At 43.1% G+C, this 17987-nt stretch overlaps 1 protein-coding gene and 1 pseudogene across 1 annotated transcript in view; one reads left to right on the top strand and one right to left on the bottom strand.

Moving 5' to 3' along the window:
• Positions 1–3407: 3407 nt before the first annotated feature.
• Positions 3408–17987, top strand: part of LIMS2 (LIM zinc finger domain containing 2) — a 42315-nt gene continuing 27735 nt past the window's right edge. Inside the window, exon 1 of the mRNA XM_006913442.2 lies at positions 3408–3502. Coding sequence (XP_006913504.1) covers positions 3492–3502 — 11 coding nt within the window. The 5' untranslated portion in view covers positions 3408–3491. The remainder of the gene's footprint in view (positions 3503–17987) is intronic.
• On the bottom strand, positions 15692–16866 carry LOC102883657 (annotated as a pseudogene).

The raw sequence follows: 17987 nt of genomic DNA, 5'->3' as shown, positions 1-17987 counted from the left end.
CTCCCCTCTAGGGTGCTATGTGCCCTACTCCAGGGAGCACTGTTTGCATGAAGCACAGTGAGAGGTGCTCCAGAGAGTGGGTAATTGCAGGAGCCTGCCTCACCTTTCCAGCTGGGTTCGGGTCCTCTCACTCCCATAGACCTGACGCTGACGTCCACTCCCCACCTGCCATTTCCCCTGGATTCTGCAAAAGGCTCCTCAGCTGTAACACATCCTCGCCTGATCCACCACAGGCCCACTGTGCGGCAAAGCAAGAGAAACTGGGAGTCATCTGGACTCTTTGTAATCATGCCCACACCCACCATCAATACCCAAGTCAGACATTCAGCAAAGTTGAAAGAATTTTACCATGATGCTCAGATACTCACCGCCTAGATTCTCCCATTGTTGTACTGTATTGTACAATTGTTGTACTATACTCATCTATCCATTCCTTTACTTATCCATCAATCCATCTTGATTTTTAAATTGTAGTTCAAAGTAAGTTACAGACATCAGTACCTTTCTACAGGACTTCGGCATGCATGTCATTAACTAGAGTACAATATTTGTTTACAGTTATTTTTCTTTTGAGGCAAAATTTATGTACAATGAAATGTATATGTCAAACCCATATATTCCACGAGTTTTGACAAATGCATATACCTGTGTGACCCAAACCCCTATTAAGATACAGAATATTCGCCCCCAAAAGTTCCCTCATGCCCCTTCCCAGCAAATCCTTGCCCCCCTATTGCCACCCCAAGGTAGCCACCATTCTGAATTTTTTCCACCATAGTTTTCCTGTTCTAGAGCTTAATGTAAGTGGGGCAGGTGCTTTTTTGAGTAAGGCTTCTTTCACTCAGAGTAACGTATTTGAGATTCGTCCACGTTGGTGTCAAAGTGTTGTCTGTGCTTGTTTAGACTCTTACCTTTCTAAGGGTGAAATCCAAACTCTACCTTGGCCCTGGTGCTCTGGCCTCTGGACCTTCCCTTTTATTTTCCATGTCCCCACCTCCCTGTTCTCCAGACACACCACCTTTGTTCTCACCTTTGATTTCACCAAGCTCATTCCCACCTCAAGGCCACTGCACATGCTGTTCTTTCTGCTGGCTCTTTTTCCCAGTTCAGGTTTTTGCTCAGATGTCACTCTTTCAAAGCCTTCTTTGCTCCTCACTCTAAAGCAGCCTCCACATTGTCCTTTTCTTTGCAGTACTTGTCTCTGTCTAAAATCATGTTTATGTATTTGTTTACTTGACCTTCCCCACCCCAGCTAAACTTGATGAGGCCATGGTCTACATCTTCTTGTTCACTGCTGTACTTCCAGTGCTGGTGTAGCATAAATACTCTCGAATGAATGGGTGATGAGTGGGTGCATGTATGAATGACCACTGTTGGGCAACTGTCAACTCTTTTCTGCAAATCTGACCTCTGCTGCACAGTAGGAGGCTGGCCCATGGCTCCAGAGGCTGAGAGATGCCCACAGCCACCACCCAGCACTAACTGAGTATGCCTGTGGCTCGGGAGTAAGGCAGGCTGGGCAGATGGGTGAGCAGCAGAGGAATCTGGTTTGGCCACAGGCAGATCCTCATGTGCTCAGCAACCATACAAAGGGAGGCTTTCAGGCTAGAAGGCAAGCCTGGGCCCCCTCAAGGGAGAGAGCAGGTTCCTTTGCTGTTCTGCTTTCTACTTTTCATCCTCTTTGGTTCCCACAGGACCCCAATATTCGATTAACCATCCAGCAAGGCAGTAGATTCCTGGTGCACAGCTTCCAGCACGCCTGTTCCTCTGCATCCACGATTGTGGAAAGTATGTCTCCCTAAACAAGTGGATGAACCAAGAAATCATACATCCCTTATGCTTCATCAACCATCAGAAACAGCTAAGACACAATTGCAAAAAGAACCAACAACTGCAAACCCTGTAAGTTTTAAGATAAAGAGCTTCTTAGGAACCAGTGCCTTTTCCAAGCTTATTTCTGCAGATGTAACTCTTGCTCTGCATGTTACTGTCAACTCAGCTTTCCGAACTCCACTGTTAGTTTACTTTACCTGTGGGTTACTTCTGGAGAGTCCTTGTTTATTGCCAGGACTAGAAGTCCTATGGTGTTCAGTCAGTTAACATATCAAGCTGCCTGGCTCTAGCCCCACCCACAGTGTGATATTTGAGCTGCTTCCAATCACAAGCTCCATACCACCATCCTTAGGTAGAGTGAGGGTTTTGTTTTGTTTAATAATTTTCTCAGAATAGATTCCCAAAATTGTTTTCTATTACCAGGTCACTTTAATGGCTTTTCTCTAGCTTGTCAATTAGCGCTTTACCACAGAAAAGTGTTAACCTAAAAATAAAGGTCTTTCAAAGTGTGAGGCAAACAAATGTTTACCTGAGATCAAAGAATAGCTATTTGTGAAGTGTTAATTCAGGTAGAAGCCCAAATAGTTTTCCTATTAGGAGACAAAGGCAACGGGTATTTATGAGAAAGGGAAGGAGAATAATTACTTAGAGAGAAAGAAGGCATTTCTATTGGTGCAGATAAGCTAACATGGTGACATTAGTACTAAACAATGTTTTTAATTTGCAGTCCAGTAATCATAAGTTTATTATCTTTTCAAACAGCTTTTTGAGACACAAGGTTGCTTTAGTCCCATTCCAAAGGTTGTTTTGTCCTATTTTTAACATTCCAAAGGTTTTCTACGTAAGAGGTACAAAGGAGTTCCTACGGGATTTAAAGTGGCTCCGTTTATATTATTGTTTACAAGGAGTACGTGATTCTCCACCCCACCACCCGCGTATGGTTTTGTCATCATAAGGTTCCTTTTGCTAGGTGAAGGCCTTCCTCAAGGATTTGGGTGAAATGTCATTCCCTGGCAGGGTTACTGACCTGGTAACTAAGTATGCAGAGTCAAGCTCAAGACTCAAAGGGACACCCCACTACTTGGCCTCTCTGGGGTGGGCGGTGGACTGCGTGGACTGGGGGCACCCAGCGCCCCAGGAGAAAGTCGGTGCCCAGAAACGTCTGAGGAATGTGATCTCCTGTCCTGCCCTGGCCGCAGTGGAAAGTCCGGGCTTGGAGGCCAGGGGCGGTGGTCTCAGCATCGTATCTCTGTCATTCCCATTCTCCCCCGCAAGTGTCCCGTTCCCAGCAGGGACAGTGGCGGGGAGCGCTGGGCGGGGCGTTTATTTTAACTTCATTCCCTTTAAAAGGAAAGCTATGCGGGGAATTCAGGAGGTGGCGAGCGAAGCCCGAGGGAGGACGTGACCCACACGCCCGCTCCGAGCTCCGCGTTCCCAGAGCCGGGTTTGGGCGCAAGCCCTCTCTAAGCAAAGTGCAGTGTCCCATCTGGTCCCAGCTTTTGTGTATACTGTCTCTGTGTTTTTCTCTATCCTTCCATCTAGCCTTGCAGGTCGTGAAATAAAAGAAACTGTCCAGATCCTGCGGCGTGCGCTCGGTGGTGGCGGCGGCGGCGGTGGCTCGGGGAGTCGGAGGCGACCGGGCTCAGCGTGCGGCCACCATGACAGGAAGGTAACGGCCCCATCCACGCCCTCCAAGGAGGGCGTCTGTCTGGGCGGGACAGACCCCGCCCCGCTGAGCCCCTCAGCCTCGCTGGCTCCCTGGGCGTAAGCTCTTGGCAGGACAGGGGTATCCCCGCCACCTGCCGACGTGGGGCAGCGGCCGGTGAAGCTCCTGCCCACCTCACAGCCTCCCTTTGAGAGATGGCTCAGAGGGGCCAGGGCACTTGCCCAAGGTCTTACACCAACTAAAGGGCAAAGCGCTAAAACCCAGACTGTGGGCTTCATCAGCTTCCCTGATCCCCAGCTGTGTAGTCCTGGGGGAAGCCTCGCCTCCGAAGCCGTGTCTCCTCTGTCAGCCCAGAGTGGCAAAAATGTTAAAATTGGTAAAGGATCTGTGTGGGGGCCCAGCCAGAGCTGTGCCCTAGCAGGGGCTGCACAGAGTGGGGAGGGGGCAGGAACTTCCGCTCTCAGGCTCTTTGTTGCCATTTCGCAGATGAAGTAACTGAGGCTACAGAGGCTGAGTGAGTCATGAGGCTGTCACATGTTTACCAGTGTCTGGCCAGTGTTGGTCTCTGCTGACCATTCTGAAACAGGGCTGGGTTCAAGAGCATGACTCAAGCCCTGGCAGGAGAATCTTCTTTATGACCCCTTGCCTTGGGCTTATGAACTGAGGCTCTGTGGCTTTGTGGGGCGGGCGGGGGGACGGGGCTTAGAGAGGCAATGACCAGGAATGGGGAGCACCCACAAAGGGCAGGATGGAGCCCCAAACCTGTGTACTATGCAGGGTGGTCACCTAGTCTGCAGAGGCACACTGCCTCTGATCACTATGAAGGCTGTGGCTCAGAGTCTTAGGGCAGCCCCAGGAACCCAAAATAGCATGTGTCCTGTCACCTAGCCAGTCTTGTGTTTTGGATGCATTTTGTTGCCTACTACCTCTGTTGTGACCGGAATAACCAGACTCAACCTGAGTGCTTTGATTATAGAGGCAGTTTATTAGCCGGCGGCTGTCCTTCCAAAGGAGCAGCCCCGAAATGCCGAGATACAAGGTTTTTAAGCCCTAAATCCCATTCTTCATTCTATCTTAAACACAAAGGTCTATTTCTCTCCTATTCACTACCTGTCAACCCACTGGTCAGGTGTGCAAGCGGGGAGTACAGAAGCAGAAAGCTTGTTGTTAGAATGTTATGTTCCTATGGGTGATTGCCTATGTTCCCATGGGCAATAGCCAGTATTCTCATGGGCCAAACAGTAATTTTCAGCTTATATACAATTGATTATTTTTCATGCCACGCAAGCAAGCAGGGTTACACAGGCTAAAACTGGCAGTTAGCGTCTGAGCTCATTGTTACAAGTTTTATGATTAACAGAATGTAGTTAGGGGTTCCAGAAACTAGGCCTAAGGTATAGACTTCCTTTGTCCAGTTTCAGGTTTTAATTATCCTTTAACCCTGTCACATTTCAGCAGGCTATCACACCTCATCCTCCCATCCCAGGTCTGCTTACAAAACCAGCTGCCAATGTTTGCCCTCCTAGTGTACATGTGAGGCTCCTGCCCTCCCATTCCCCACAGAACGCCCCCTGCCAGCTGCCTGCTCCCCCCACCCCCAAGAGCTTTGGAGGATAAAAGAGTGAGAGTGAATTGGGAACAGAATAAAGGGTGGCACAGACCAGTACTGAGGTAGGGGTGGGATGTGTGAGAGATGGTTATTCAAGCACAGCAAATAAGGCAGGGCCACATGCTACCAGCTTCTGCCCTGACACCCTGCAGGGAGGCAGATCAGAGACCCATAAGTACCTGCGTTCCCTTGGCAGGGGTCCTCTCACCCATGAGTCCCTTCGGCCTTCCACGGACATGGAGGCCATCGGGTCAGCCTGCTTACAGTCCAGCAAGAGAAGTTGGGAAGGCAGGTGGGTGGTGGGAGCAGGGGCCAGCCTGCCCTGGCTATGGCCGGGGTCCAGTAGGCTTTCTGAGCCTGAGAAATACTGGTCATCAAATGACACAGGGTGAGCCTTGGAAAACAAACACCAAGTCAGTTTTTTCCTTCTCAAAGTAATACGTCTCATCTTAGAGAGTTAAGAAAACCCAGAAACATGAAAGATAACAGAAACATAAAAAGAAAGAAAGAAAACACACAGTTCTATTCCCTAGAGACGTTATTAGGAACATTTTGGTGGATTTCTTTTTTTTTTCTCATGATGTATTTTACCACTTACCGGTTTTTCCGAGCGGTCTGTGAGTGTAGGTTTATGCCCTCCTTTGCAGTGTCTGTGCCAGGACCGGCTTGCTTCCCCCCACACACAAGCATTGGGCCAGGCCGGCTGAGGAATGGATAACCAACCCATTCTGTGGGTTGGGCAAGGTTGTCCCTGTCCTAAAAGCTGTGGGGTTTCATTTTCACTCTGCTCTAAGCCACCATGCCCTGTCCACTGCACTTATACAAGACAGCAGAGCAGCTCTCATGCCTGAATCCTGGTTCTCCCCACATCTCCCCTGGCCGCCTGGACCCAGGCTGACCTTTGGAGACAGCCCTCTCCCGCTCATTGTACACCTCACACACCTCGGGGGCTCTCCCTGCCAACGGCATCAAATCCCAGCTCTGCACAGGTGGAGTAGGCAAGACCAGAGGGAGGGCAATGGGGAACCACTAAAGTGATCTAAAGTGATGTGCACAGCCACACACTTTGGAAATTCACCTCTGGGTGCTATATAGAGAAAGGGCTGCTGAGGAAGAGATGGGGAGATGGGTCAGGAGGCAAGCAGCGAGGGAGGCTGCTCCGTGGCAGTGTGGACGAAAACCTCACAGGGTGATCTGATCATAGATTCCTAACTGGGCAGGTCATGGTGGGTAGTCACACTCTGGCCTATAACTTCTTTAGTAAAAGGTTTATCTTCACTTTAAGCAAGCCCTGTTCATTGTTCTTGTGCATCTAGGTTAATATACCTTTGAAATGCCTTTTTCAGACCCCTTGGAGGTATAACCACCTTCAGGAGAGTGGATCTGATAATCCAGTCTCCATCTTGCTTTCTCTCACCATGTAATCTTCTTATGTTCCTTAATTTGAAGTGCATAAAAGAAACTGTCAACTTTCATTCTGGGAAGCATTTTTCTCAGTCTGTTGAGATCTTCCTTCCAGGTGTTTTCTGTGTTTGGCTCAAATAAACTAATAAACTCATAAAATTTTTCTACAGATTTGGACATTCTTAAGTCAACAGCAGCCATGGGACAGAAGAGGGATGGGCTCAGGGATCTGGGAGGTGGCATTGACAGGATTGACCAAGAGTCATGCCCAGTTCGTGGTGTAGGTGTGGGAGTGGATGCAGAGCTAGTTGAGGGCATGAGGCACTTGAAACCTGTGGCGAGTCTAAGGAAAACACTAAGAGGCATTTGGATGGGTCTGAAGCTGGGTGAGGGCTGAGCTGAGACAGAAGGGTGAATGAGGCCTCAGGCCTGGGTGTATTTGTTTAGGGAGGGGCACGCTGTGGGAAGAGGAGCTTATCCCTGGCCAGCAGCCCAGTGACTTTGGACCTTCAAAACACCTTAATTTTTGTCCCAGCTGAAAAGACCTTTAGCATCACCACTGTTTTACAGGGAGGATATTAAGGCCCACACAGGTTATCCCTCCTGCCCAGAGACCCAGCCTGTCAGTGGCACTCCTCTCCACCACCACAGTGCTCTCAGTCACTCCAGGAGTGTGCCCAGTGGACACCTTGGTAGAGGAGCCTGCCAAGGGGCATGTAGGATGACAACCAGAGCTGTCAGGACGGCACATGGGGACGTGATGGAATCAAGGTTTTAAGCAAAGTGTGAAGCAGAGGACAAGTGATGCAGAACTGAGCTCTGATCCCCAGACTGGCCAGGCTGAGCATCACCCCTGCCCCTCAGCTCCTTTTTCTTCTGTTTCTAGTATTGACTCCTGCCTCTGACCAGCCAGTGGAGTGCAACGGGGGATGGAGGGCCTGATTTGTAGCATGTCCAATTCCATGCTGTAAATACCCCCACCTTGACACACACCAGGCTGCCAACCTGACGTAAATTCCTGCAAATTTAACAACCAACACTCATGAGCTGGTGCAAGAGGGTGCAGGCACAGTGCAATTGTGAAGAGTGATCAGGCTTTCCATGCACAGTGGCTGTCCTGCCTCTCAATCAATATTTCTTCTCTCTGCTCCGTCTATTAAGTGCTGATTCATAGATGACCCTTCCTAGGTCGTTTCTAGTTTGGGGGGAGGGGCAGGGGAGGCACCTTAACTTTCCTCCTTGTTCTGTTTATTCGAATCTTGTAAATTCCGATGATGACTATGTGAGATGACCTAATAAGATGAATATCTTAATGAGATATTTAACATGAGATGACCGTATCTATCTCACTAAGATGAGATGATAGAACATAGGTATGTATGTAAAACCAAATCTGTGTCCACAGTGACACTTGAAGTTTAAACTAAGAAAATATAATGATTCAAAATCAAATTCCTATAGGGTAAGAAGGATGGACTATGTCATTTGTCTGAGGCATACTAAGAGACCTGGCTAAGTTGTCTTCAGCCTTCCAGTGACATCCAGTCATGCAGTGGAGCAGGCTCTGATGGACAGGCCATTTGTGGGGTGTCACTGGCTGCCCTGGGGATGACACTCACCACTCAGCCACAGGGAGGCAGCCCCACCTCAGCACTTGCTGACAGCTGCCCTGGCTTTTGTCCATGCCTCTAGTAAGCTCCGTAGGTGCATTCATCACTATTTGTGTGCTTTTTAAAAATCTGAGATATAATTCACATACCACAAAATTCGCTGTGTGTACAATTTAGTGGTTTTAGGTGTATTCACCAGGTTGCTCAATCATCACCATGAAAAAGCTAGAACATTTTCATCACCCCCAGAAGAAACTCTGCAGCTATGTGCAGTCAATCTCAGTTCCTCCTTCCCCAGCCCCAACGACCACTAATTGATTTCTGTCTCTACAGATTTACCTGTTCTATACATTTCATATAAATGGAACCATGCCTTTTTTGCCTGGCTTCTTTCATTTAGCATAATGTTTTTAAGGTTCATTTATGTTGTAACATGAATACATAGTGCTGTATTTCTTTTTTTTTGGCCAAATAATATTTCATTGTATGGATATACCACGTTTTGTCTATGTGTTCGTCTGTGGTGGACATTTACATTATTTCCACATGAATAATGTTGCTATGAACATTTCTACATACATTTTCTGCTCTCTTGAACATATACTTAGGAGTGTAATTTGTGGATTATATGGTAACTCTATGTCAAACGTTTTGAGGAATTACCACGCTGTTTTCCAAGTAACTACATTTTTACATTCCCACCAGGATTGTATAAGGGTTTCAATTTTCTTATATCCCTATAATAATAATAACTATTATTATTGTCTGTGTCTGTGGGTGTGAAGTGGTATCACATTGTGGTTTTGCTTTTCATTTCTCTAATGACTGTGATGTTGAGCATCTTTCCATCTGCCTGTTGCTGACTTGTATTCCTTCTTTTGAGAAATGTCTATTCAAATTCTGTGCCCATTTAAAAATTGGGTTGTCTTTTTATTGTTGGATTGTAAGAGTTCTTCATGTATTTTAGATAGTAGACACTTATTTTCTCCTATCTGTGGCTTGTCTTTTAACTTTTTAATAGTGTCTTTTAATGGAGAAAAGTTTAAAACTTTCATGAAAGTCCAATTTATCTATTCTTTGATTGCTTGAGTTTTTGGTGTCATATCTAGGAAACTGTTACCTAATCCAAGGTCATGAAAAGGTATACCATTTTCTTCTAGGAGTTTTATAATTTTAATTTCTACATTTAGGTTTTCAATCCATTGTGAGTCAGTTTATTTTTTTTTTGTCTTTAGTGAAATAAAATAGACAATTAGTTGCTTGTATTTACATTGTACAATTCAATGAGTTTTTTTCAATTATAGTTGGCATACAATAATATACCAGTTTCAATTGTATAGCATATTGATCAGAGATCCACATAACTCACAAAGTGATCACCCCACTAAATCTAGTACCCCACTTTCCCCTTACATATTTATTACATTATTAACCACTCTACATCTCCACATGCTACACTCTACATCTCCATGTTTATTCTGCAGCTATCCATTTGTACCTCTTGATCCCTTTGCCTTCCTCTCCAAGCCCCTCCCATCTACTATCCCTCTAAATATTCTCTGTATCTATGAGTTTATTTCTGCTTTTGTTGTTTTGGAAGTTGATTTTGTTCTTTAGATTCCACATGTACGTGAAATCATGCAATATTTGTCTTTCTCTATTCGACCCATTTAATTCAGCTCAATACTCTCTAGGTCCATCAAGGCAATATATTTTTCCATCCCTTTTCTTTTAGTCTGTGTGTGGCTTTTAATTTGAAGTGAGTCTCTTGTAGGCAGCATCTATAGAGGTCTTGTTTTCTTATCCATTCAGTCACTCTATCTTTTGGTTGGAGCACTTAACTGTTTTCCACTTGAGGTACTTGTTGTTAGGAATGTAGTTGTTACCATTCTTTATTCCTGTTTTTGATACATATATATATATTTGTCTTAAAGAAGTCCCTCCAACAATTCCTGTAATACTGGCTTAGTGATGATAAATTCCTTTAGCTTATTTTTGTCTGGAAAGCTCTTTATCTGTCCTTCAACTCTAAACGATAGCTTTGCTGGATAAAGTATTCTTGGTTGTAGATCCTTGGTTTTCATCACATTGAATATTTTATGCCAAGCTCTTCTGTCTTGCATAGTTTCTTTTGAGAAATCAGCTGCCAGTGTTATGGGTGCTGCCTTGTAGGTAACTGCTTTTCACTTGCTGCTTTTAATGTTCTTTCTTTGTATATAACTTTTAGCATTTTAATTATGATGCGTGTTGGTGTGGGCCTCTTTGGGTTCCTGGTTTTTGGGAATCTCTGAGCTTCCTGAGGTTGTATGTCTATTTCCTTCACCAAATGAGGGAAGTTTTCCATCATTATTTCTTCATATAGCTCTTCAACATCTTGTTTTCCTAGGCTCCTTAAATTATTATTATAGTCTTGGCTGCATTTTTTTTTCTTTTTTTTTTTGCATTTTGATTTGGTGTCCTTGGCTTCCTCATCCTCTATATAGGTCATTTGATCCTCTTCTTTATTCACTTTGTTTATTTCATTTAATATACTTCTCATCTCAGATAATGTGTTCTTCATTTCTGACTGGTTCTCTTTTATAATTTTCATTTCCATTTTTATGTTTTTTTATCTCTTTGTTGAAGTTCTCACTGAATTTATCCAAGTTCATTGAGCATCATAACCAGTGTTTTGAACTCTGCATCTGTTAGATTGCTTGACTCCATTATTTCTGGATCTGTTCTGTTCTCTCATGTGGTTTCTGCTTCTTCCCATTTTGGCTGCCTTTCTGTGTCTGTTTCTATGTACTAAGCAAAGCTCCTAGGTCTCCTGGTCTTATTAGCCCAAGCTGTGCCCCTTTGGGGCCACCTGTTAAGATTCAGCAAGCAATCCACAGACGCTGTGCTTATAGTTTCCTCAGGCACCTGACTTGGTGAGAATACACCTGGATGTGGCTTGGCTGGGATCGTGAGTTGGGGGAGGCGGGGTTTCAGGGAATCCTCTGGGCGGAGTGACCTCTGTTATCCAGTTTGATGGTGTCCTGGCTATGGCAGCGCTGTGTCCTCACACTGGGAAGGGGGAGGGCTCAACAGAGTAACAATGGGTATCACTGGCACTTCTGTACAGAGCGAGTCTCGCCTCGACCCTCACTCCGACAATGTCCCATTGTAAGTCCCTGTTGCCCGCTGCATGCAGCCAACTGGGCATTGGTGCTCAGAGCGAGCAGGTCCATCACTGCAAAAATCCTCTCATTGACGCATACATTCTCAACAAAACTGAATCTGGCAGCCAAAAAAAGAAAGTATTATATATCATGGTCACACAGGACTTAACCCAGGAATATGAAATTGGTTGAATATCCAAAAATCGATGTAATATACCATATCAATAGAATAAAGAGAAAATACCATATGAAATGCAGAGAACATACTTGACAAAATCTAACTTTTTCATGATAAAGAAAACAAAAAACATTCAAAAAAGTAAGACTAGAAGAGAACTTCTTTAACCTGATAAAAACCCAGTATTAACATCACACTTATGGTAAAAGCTGTAAGCAGTCTCTTTAAGTTCAGGAACAAGACAAGGATGTCCAGACTTGCCATTTCTTTCCAACATTGCTCTGGAGGCTCTAGCTAGGACAATTAGGCAGGGAGGGAAAAAAAGGAAATAAAAGGCATCCAGATCAGAAAGCAAGAAGTAAAACTATCTCTGGTTGCATATTACATACTCTTATATGTAGAAAATGCTAAAGAAAAAACCTAGGGAGAGAACTAAGAAATCTCCCTGCAATGACAGAAGGTAGGACGGGGCGAAGACGCGGGGGCTGCCGGTCTCAGTCTCAAGCAGCTGAGTGAGACAGAGGCTGCGGCAGCGGCAGCGGCAGCTGCAGATGCCTCTTAAAGGGGCCGCTAAATTCAGTTTTGTTGAGAAGATGTGCGTGTATATTCATAAGGGATATTGATCTGTAGTTTTCTAATGATATCTTTGTGTGGTTTTGGTGTCGAGATAATACTGGCCTTGTTAAATTAGTTGTGAAGTGTTCACTCCTGTTTGATTTTTTGGAAGATTTTTGTGAAGGATTGGTGTTAATTCTACTTAATCATTTGGTAGAATTCACTAAGAAAACCATCTGGTACTAGGCCCTTTTTGTGGAAGTTTTTTGATTACTGCATAGTCTCTTTACTTAATATTGGTCTATTTGGATTTTATATTTCTTCTTGAGTCAATTTTGATAGTTTGTATTTTTCTAGGTATTTGTCCATTTCAGCTAGATTATTTAATTTGCTGGCATACAGTTGTTCATAGTATTCCTTTACAATGCTTTAAATTTCTGTAACTTCAGTCCCTTCTTTAATTGCCAATTTTAGTCGTTTGAGCATTCTCTCTTTTTTAGTGTCAGTCTATCTAAAGGTTTGTTAGTTTTATTTATCTTATCAAAGAACCAAGTTGTGGTTTTGTTTATTTTTTCTGATCTCTATTTCATTTATTTCTGCTCTGATCTTTATTATTTCCTCCATTATGCTTGCTTTGAGATTAGTTTACTCATCTGTTACTAGTTCCTTAAGGAGGGAGCTCAAGTTATTCATTTGAGATCTTTTTTAATGTAGACATTTACAGCTATAAATTTCTCTCTGAGCAGTGTTTGAGCTGCATCCCATAAATTTGGGTATGTTGTATTTTCATTTCATTCATCTCAAAGTATTTTCTAAATTTCCTTGTTTTCTTCTTTGACTCATTGGTTCTTTAGGAATGTGTTCTTTTAATTTTCACACAAATTCACAAATTTGTGAATTTGATAAATTTTCTTCTATTATTGATTTGTAATTTTATTCCATTGTGGTCTAACAGTATTTTTTGTATGATTTCAGTCCTTTTAAATTTATAAAGGCTTGTTTTATGGCCTAATATGTGGTCTGTCCTGGAGAAAGTTTCATGCATACTTGAGAAGAATATTCTGCTATTGCTGGGTGGAGTACTCTATAGATGTCTTTTAGGTCAGGATGGTTTATAGTATTGTTCATGTCTTCTGTACCCTTGCCTAATTTTTGTATAATGGTCTATCCATTATTGAAAGTGGAGTATTGATGTCTCTAACTATTACTGTTATTTTTTTTTCTCAGTTCTATTTTTGTTTCAGGTATTTTGGGCTCTGTTTGTTATTTACTTTGAAGGATTGACTCTTATCATTATGAAAGGTCCTTTTTTGCTCTTATAATAATTTTTTCGTCTTCAAGTCTATTTTGTTTGATATTAGTATAGCCACTCCAATTCTCTTTTGGTTGCTGTTTATATGGTGTATCTTTTCTATCCTTTTACTTTCAAACTATTTGTGTTTTTGAATCTGAAGTAAAAACATACTTTTATTAAAAGGATATAGTTAGATCATGTTTTAAAAAAAACCCATCTGCTAAAATCTGACTTTTAATTGGAGAGTTAAATTCGTTTACATTTAATGTAGTTACTGATAACACTACAGGGTTTACATCTGCAATTTGCTCTTTTTAAAATATATCTTATGTCTTTTTTGTTTCTTAATTCCTACACTATTGCTTTCCTTTGTGTTAAATTATTTTATTATTCAGTTGTCTTTATATCAGATGGAAGAGAAAGATTTGCAAACAAAAAATACATTAATACTGATTTTTATATTTGTGTATGTAGTTACCTTTGCTATATAAATGTAAAATATACTTTACTGCTCTTTATTTTTTCATATGGATTCAAATTATTGTCTAGCATCCTTTCATTTCATCCCGAAGGACTCTCTTTAGTATTTCTTTTCAACTCCAGAATTTCTATTTGGTCCCATTTCATAATTTCTGTGTCTTTATTAATATTCTTCATTTGTTGAGACATTGTTCTCACACATTCCTTTAGTTCTTTAGACATAGTTTACTATAGTTATTTGAACATATTTTAAATAGATGATTTAAAGTCTGTCTAGTAAGTCTTAACATCTGGGCTTCATCAAGGACAATTTCTGCTGCTTGCTCTTTTTTTTCTGCGTAGTGGTCATACTTTTTTTATTTCTTTACATGTCATAATTTTTGCTGAAAACTGGACATTTCAAGTAATATAATATGGCAACTCTGGAAATCAGATTCTCACCACTCCCCAGGATTTGTGGTTGCTGTTTGTTGTTTTGTTTGTTTAGTGACTTTGCTGAACTAATTCTGTAAAGTTTGTATCTCTGTCATTGATGGCCACTAAAGTCTGTGCTCAATTAGTTTAATGGCCAGCTAATCATTGGTCAGAGATGTCTTTGAATGCCTGAAACCGGTAAGTCTGTCAACCTTTGCTGAGAGCACTGAGTGCATGTTGGGGCACACCTTCAGCATTCAACCAGGCAGCTTACAACCCTGTCTTAGCTTTTATTTCCTGCTTGCACATAGCCTAAGGGTCAGTCAGATGTCAGATCTTAGGACCTTCTCAGGTCTTTTCTGAGCATGCACACAGCCCTGGGCATTTGCTTAGTTTTCTAGATTCCCAGGAATATGTCAGCTCTTTTCAAAGCCTTCAAGGACATCTCATTTCTCAGTTTTTCTTTTTAAGCTTTTTGGTTAGTCTTTTGTTGCCCCAGCTATTAGCCATTGTCTGTGGCAGTTCCAGCTTTAATATCATAGGCAGCTATGTATGATAATAATACATTTGAAAAACATTCCCCAAGAGAGGCTTTTAGCACCGGGTGTGTGTAAGGTCACATGAAGACAAGCCTTTCCAGTAGGGTCTCTTGGGACAACTAGGTCAGGTTAAATAATAACTTCTCTTTGGGAATGAAGCTTTGAAAGAGCTCCAGGTCTGTCTGCTCCCTCATTACTGGTATCAACTGAAGTGTTCTGTTACCAGTTCAATGCCAAACAAGAGTCCACAATTGGGGTGCAGCACAGGAGAGACTTTTTTTCTGTTAAAACAGCTTAATTGTAAAACATCTCAATTGTGATACAGCTCGATTGTGAAACAGCTTGGGCGAGGTGGCTTGGGCGTTACAGCTCTGTAGAAATGCAGCCAAGGCATTCCACTGAGACAGAGGGGACGCTGGCTTATATAGAGACAAGCCACCCCCCCCACCCCTCACCCCCGCCACATTGGCCCATTTTTGTACAAATGAAGAATCCACATGGTCCAAAGAGCACCGTCTTGATTGGTCAATTCCACAGGTTTTGATTTTTAGCAAAGATGTAATGAAAATATCGTTGATCAACTCTGATTGAATGGGGTAGGTCTTCTTCAGCCCACTGGTCAAATTTTTATCCTAGGAGCTTTCTTATAAGGGTAGACACAGACAGGAAGCTGGCAGCTCAGTTTGTGGCCTTTTCCTGATGTGCAGTGTGTACGAGGGACCTTTATAAACAATGAATGATAGACTTTTGTTATGAATTTGAGCCCAATTAAACATAAGGAGTCCTTTTTAAAAAAATTTTATTATTTAAGACCTTTATTAACAGTGCTTACAGTTTGTTGACTTGTTTGAAAAAAATTAAGTTGTAAACTTTTATTACAAATTAAAAATGAAATTCTTAAAAATCTCCATTTGACCAGATATGAAACAATTGAAAAACCTTTAATGGTATATTGAGGAAAACCAGACTTTTAAAAAAATATGTTTGTCATTACCAAAAAGAGACATCTTTAGGTATAAATAATAAAAACCCAATGCTGCATAGATAATGCAGATAGTTCTGGTTATCTGCTCAACAGGCAAAAAGCAAGCACGTAAAGTCTTTAGCTCCAATCTTTTGTTCATTTCATATTCATTTCCTCTTGCTAGATGACTGAACTGGATGATGGTAGAGATGGTAAGCCAGCATTGACTCAACCCCATGTGGCTCAGCCTTAGAAGCTGTCGGTTTCTCAGTTGGTGGATCTGCTGCTTTTGTCTCTTTGCCATCTTGTGGTTTAGGGTTTTCTGGGCATCTACATGAGTAATTGAAGTTATGGTGGTACCAACGGAGAGGTGGCTGCTGACTTTGGGTTTCATCTCTTTAATTTTCCTTATCTTCATTTCCGTCCTCTTTAGACTGTCTTTGGTGAAGTAGGCCCCTGCAGAATCATGGTCTATAGCCCCGATACATATTCTCTTTCACTGGTCTACATTGTTCTCCTGCACCCTCAGCACTCTCCATCACTTCTCCCTGCACAGGAGGACTGGGATACTATGGTTGACACCCATGGAGTCTCTGCATGTAGTAGGGTGGGAACTGTCGCCTGAGGTAAGGCCAGCGCTGTTGGGCCGAGCCTTTGGGAGCACTCGGCGATCCCACATTCTTTTACCCACTCTCATGATTCCAGTAATTCTGCTGGTCATTGCATGGAGGACTCCTGCGACGTGGATAGTGTCTGTAATTGTTATGGTCTGTTGCATATTTACTGCCTTGCACTGGAACTTCACCAGGGCCTGTGAGCATTTGCTGCCTCCGCATGCTTTTTGCCTTTAACAACATCAGACTCCTCAGTCTCTTTGTCTACACCACGAAGATACTTCCTACAGTTATTCTTTATGGCAGTCTGATGTCCAAATACACCTTTCTTGGTGTCATTCCTTGGTGTCATATCCGATTCTTACATTGAACCATTTTACTGTTCCCAAAACCTTCATTGTGATGACCTTTCTGACCCTGCCATCCCAGGCCACTCCCTGCACTGATTCCCATGTTGCTGGGCTTAGTGTCACAATGCTGGGGGTGGGGGGTGGGGTGGGGTAGGAGTGGGAGGGTGGGAAGATGTTGGCAAGTGGCTGCTGGGTCTCAGCCTTGCTGCTCATGGTTGTGGTGATGGGGACTAGGACCAGCTGCAGCAGCTGCAACGCCTCCTGGGATGTAGTGGTATCTCACAAGGAGTCCTTTTTGGCAGGTACATTCTTAGGGATGGTACTGGGAATGTGGGTTGTTATTTTTTAATGCAGCTATCGAGTCAGGGAGCAGGCATTAGAGACTAGGATAAGTTGAAACACCACAAAGTTCACTGTTATTACCAAGATTCAATAGTTTTTCTTGACCAGTGCTCCCTGGGTTACTGCAAGCCTTTGGTTAATTTACAGAGTTCTGAAAAAAGTAGATTCTGACAATTTTTGATAGTTTTTTCATTGCTTTTATGGAGGAACAAACTTTCAGAGCTTCTCGTTTTTGCTGCCGTCACTCTTATGGTGTTTTTTCAACTGTGTCCTCTGAAGCCAGAGTTCAGGCTGGGGAGCCTAGCATCGCCCCTAACCCGACCCCTGCAAGACAGGCTGCAGAATTTAGGGTGGGGGTCAAGGCTGTACAGAGATTTTGGATTTGGGCTCAATCAGACTCAAAGCCTTTCTCAATGTCTAGCCTTTGGTGTTCCCTTTTATAGTAAATATTTGTCGATTTGATTAGTGCTTGATAACCTTGGACTTGAACTTCCCTTACAAATGATAATGTAACACTTGTGACTATAGCCGCCTTCCCAGGTCTATCTGCAGTGTTCCCTCCTCAAATGAAACTGCGGCTCTGGGGAAGAGTTCTGGGTTCTAGAGTTTGGGATTTCCACATGGGAGGGGCTCAGTGGGGACTGGTAAGAGTTGCCCTGGCCCAAGGACATGGACTTGAAGCTGCTGTAACAAAACTTTCTACATAAGCTTTCTTAAGCATTCAGCTGTCTACATCAGAGAGTGGGAGATAATCCTTCTATTTGTTGGCTCCTCCAGGCTCAGCCTCTCTATTCTCTTTAGCCCCTGGGGTCACCTTTAAGAAAATATTTGTTGAATTGATCAGTGTTTGGTACCTTTGGAATTGACCTGCATTTACAAATTATATTGCACCCAATGCTTGTAGTCATGTGACTGTTTGGGGGCTGATCTCAGGGTGGTTAATAAATACTTCTTCATGCTTAGATTTGGGATGAGGTGTGTTGCTCAATGAG

This window comes from Pteropus alecto, unplaced genomic scaffold (assembly GCF_000325575.1).
Source record: "Pteropus alecto unplaced genomic scaffold, ASM32557v1 scaffold725, whole genome shotgun sequence".
NCBI classification, from domain to species: Eukaryota; Metazoa; Chordata; class Mammalia; order Chiroptera; family Pteropodidae; genus Pteropus; species Pteropus alecto.
This window is presented reverse-complemented; position numbering and strand designations above follow the sequence as displayed.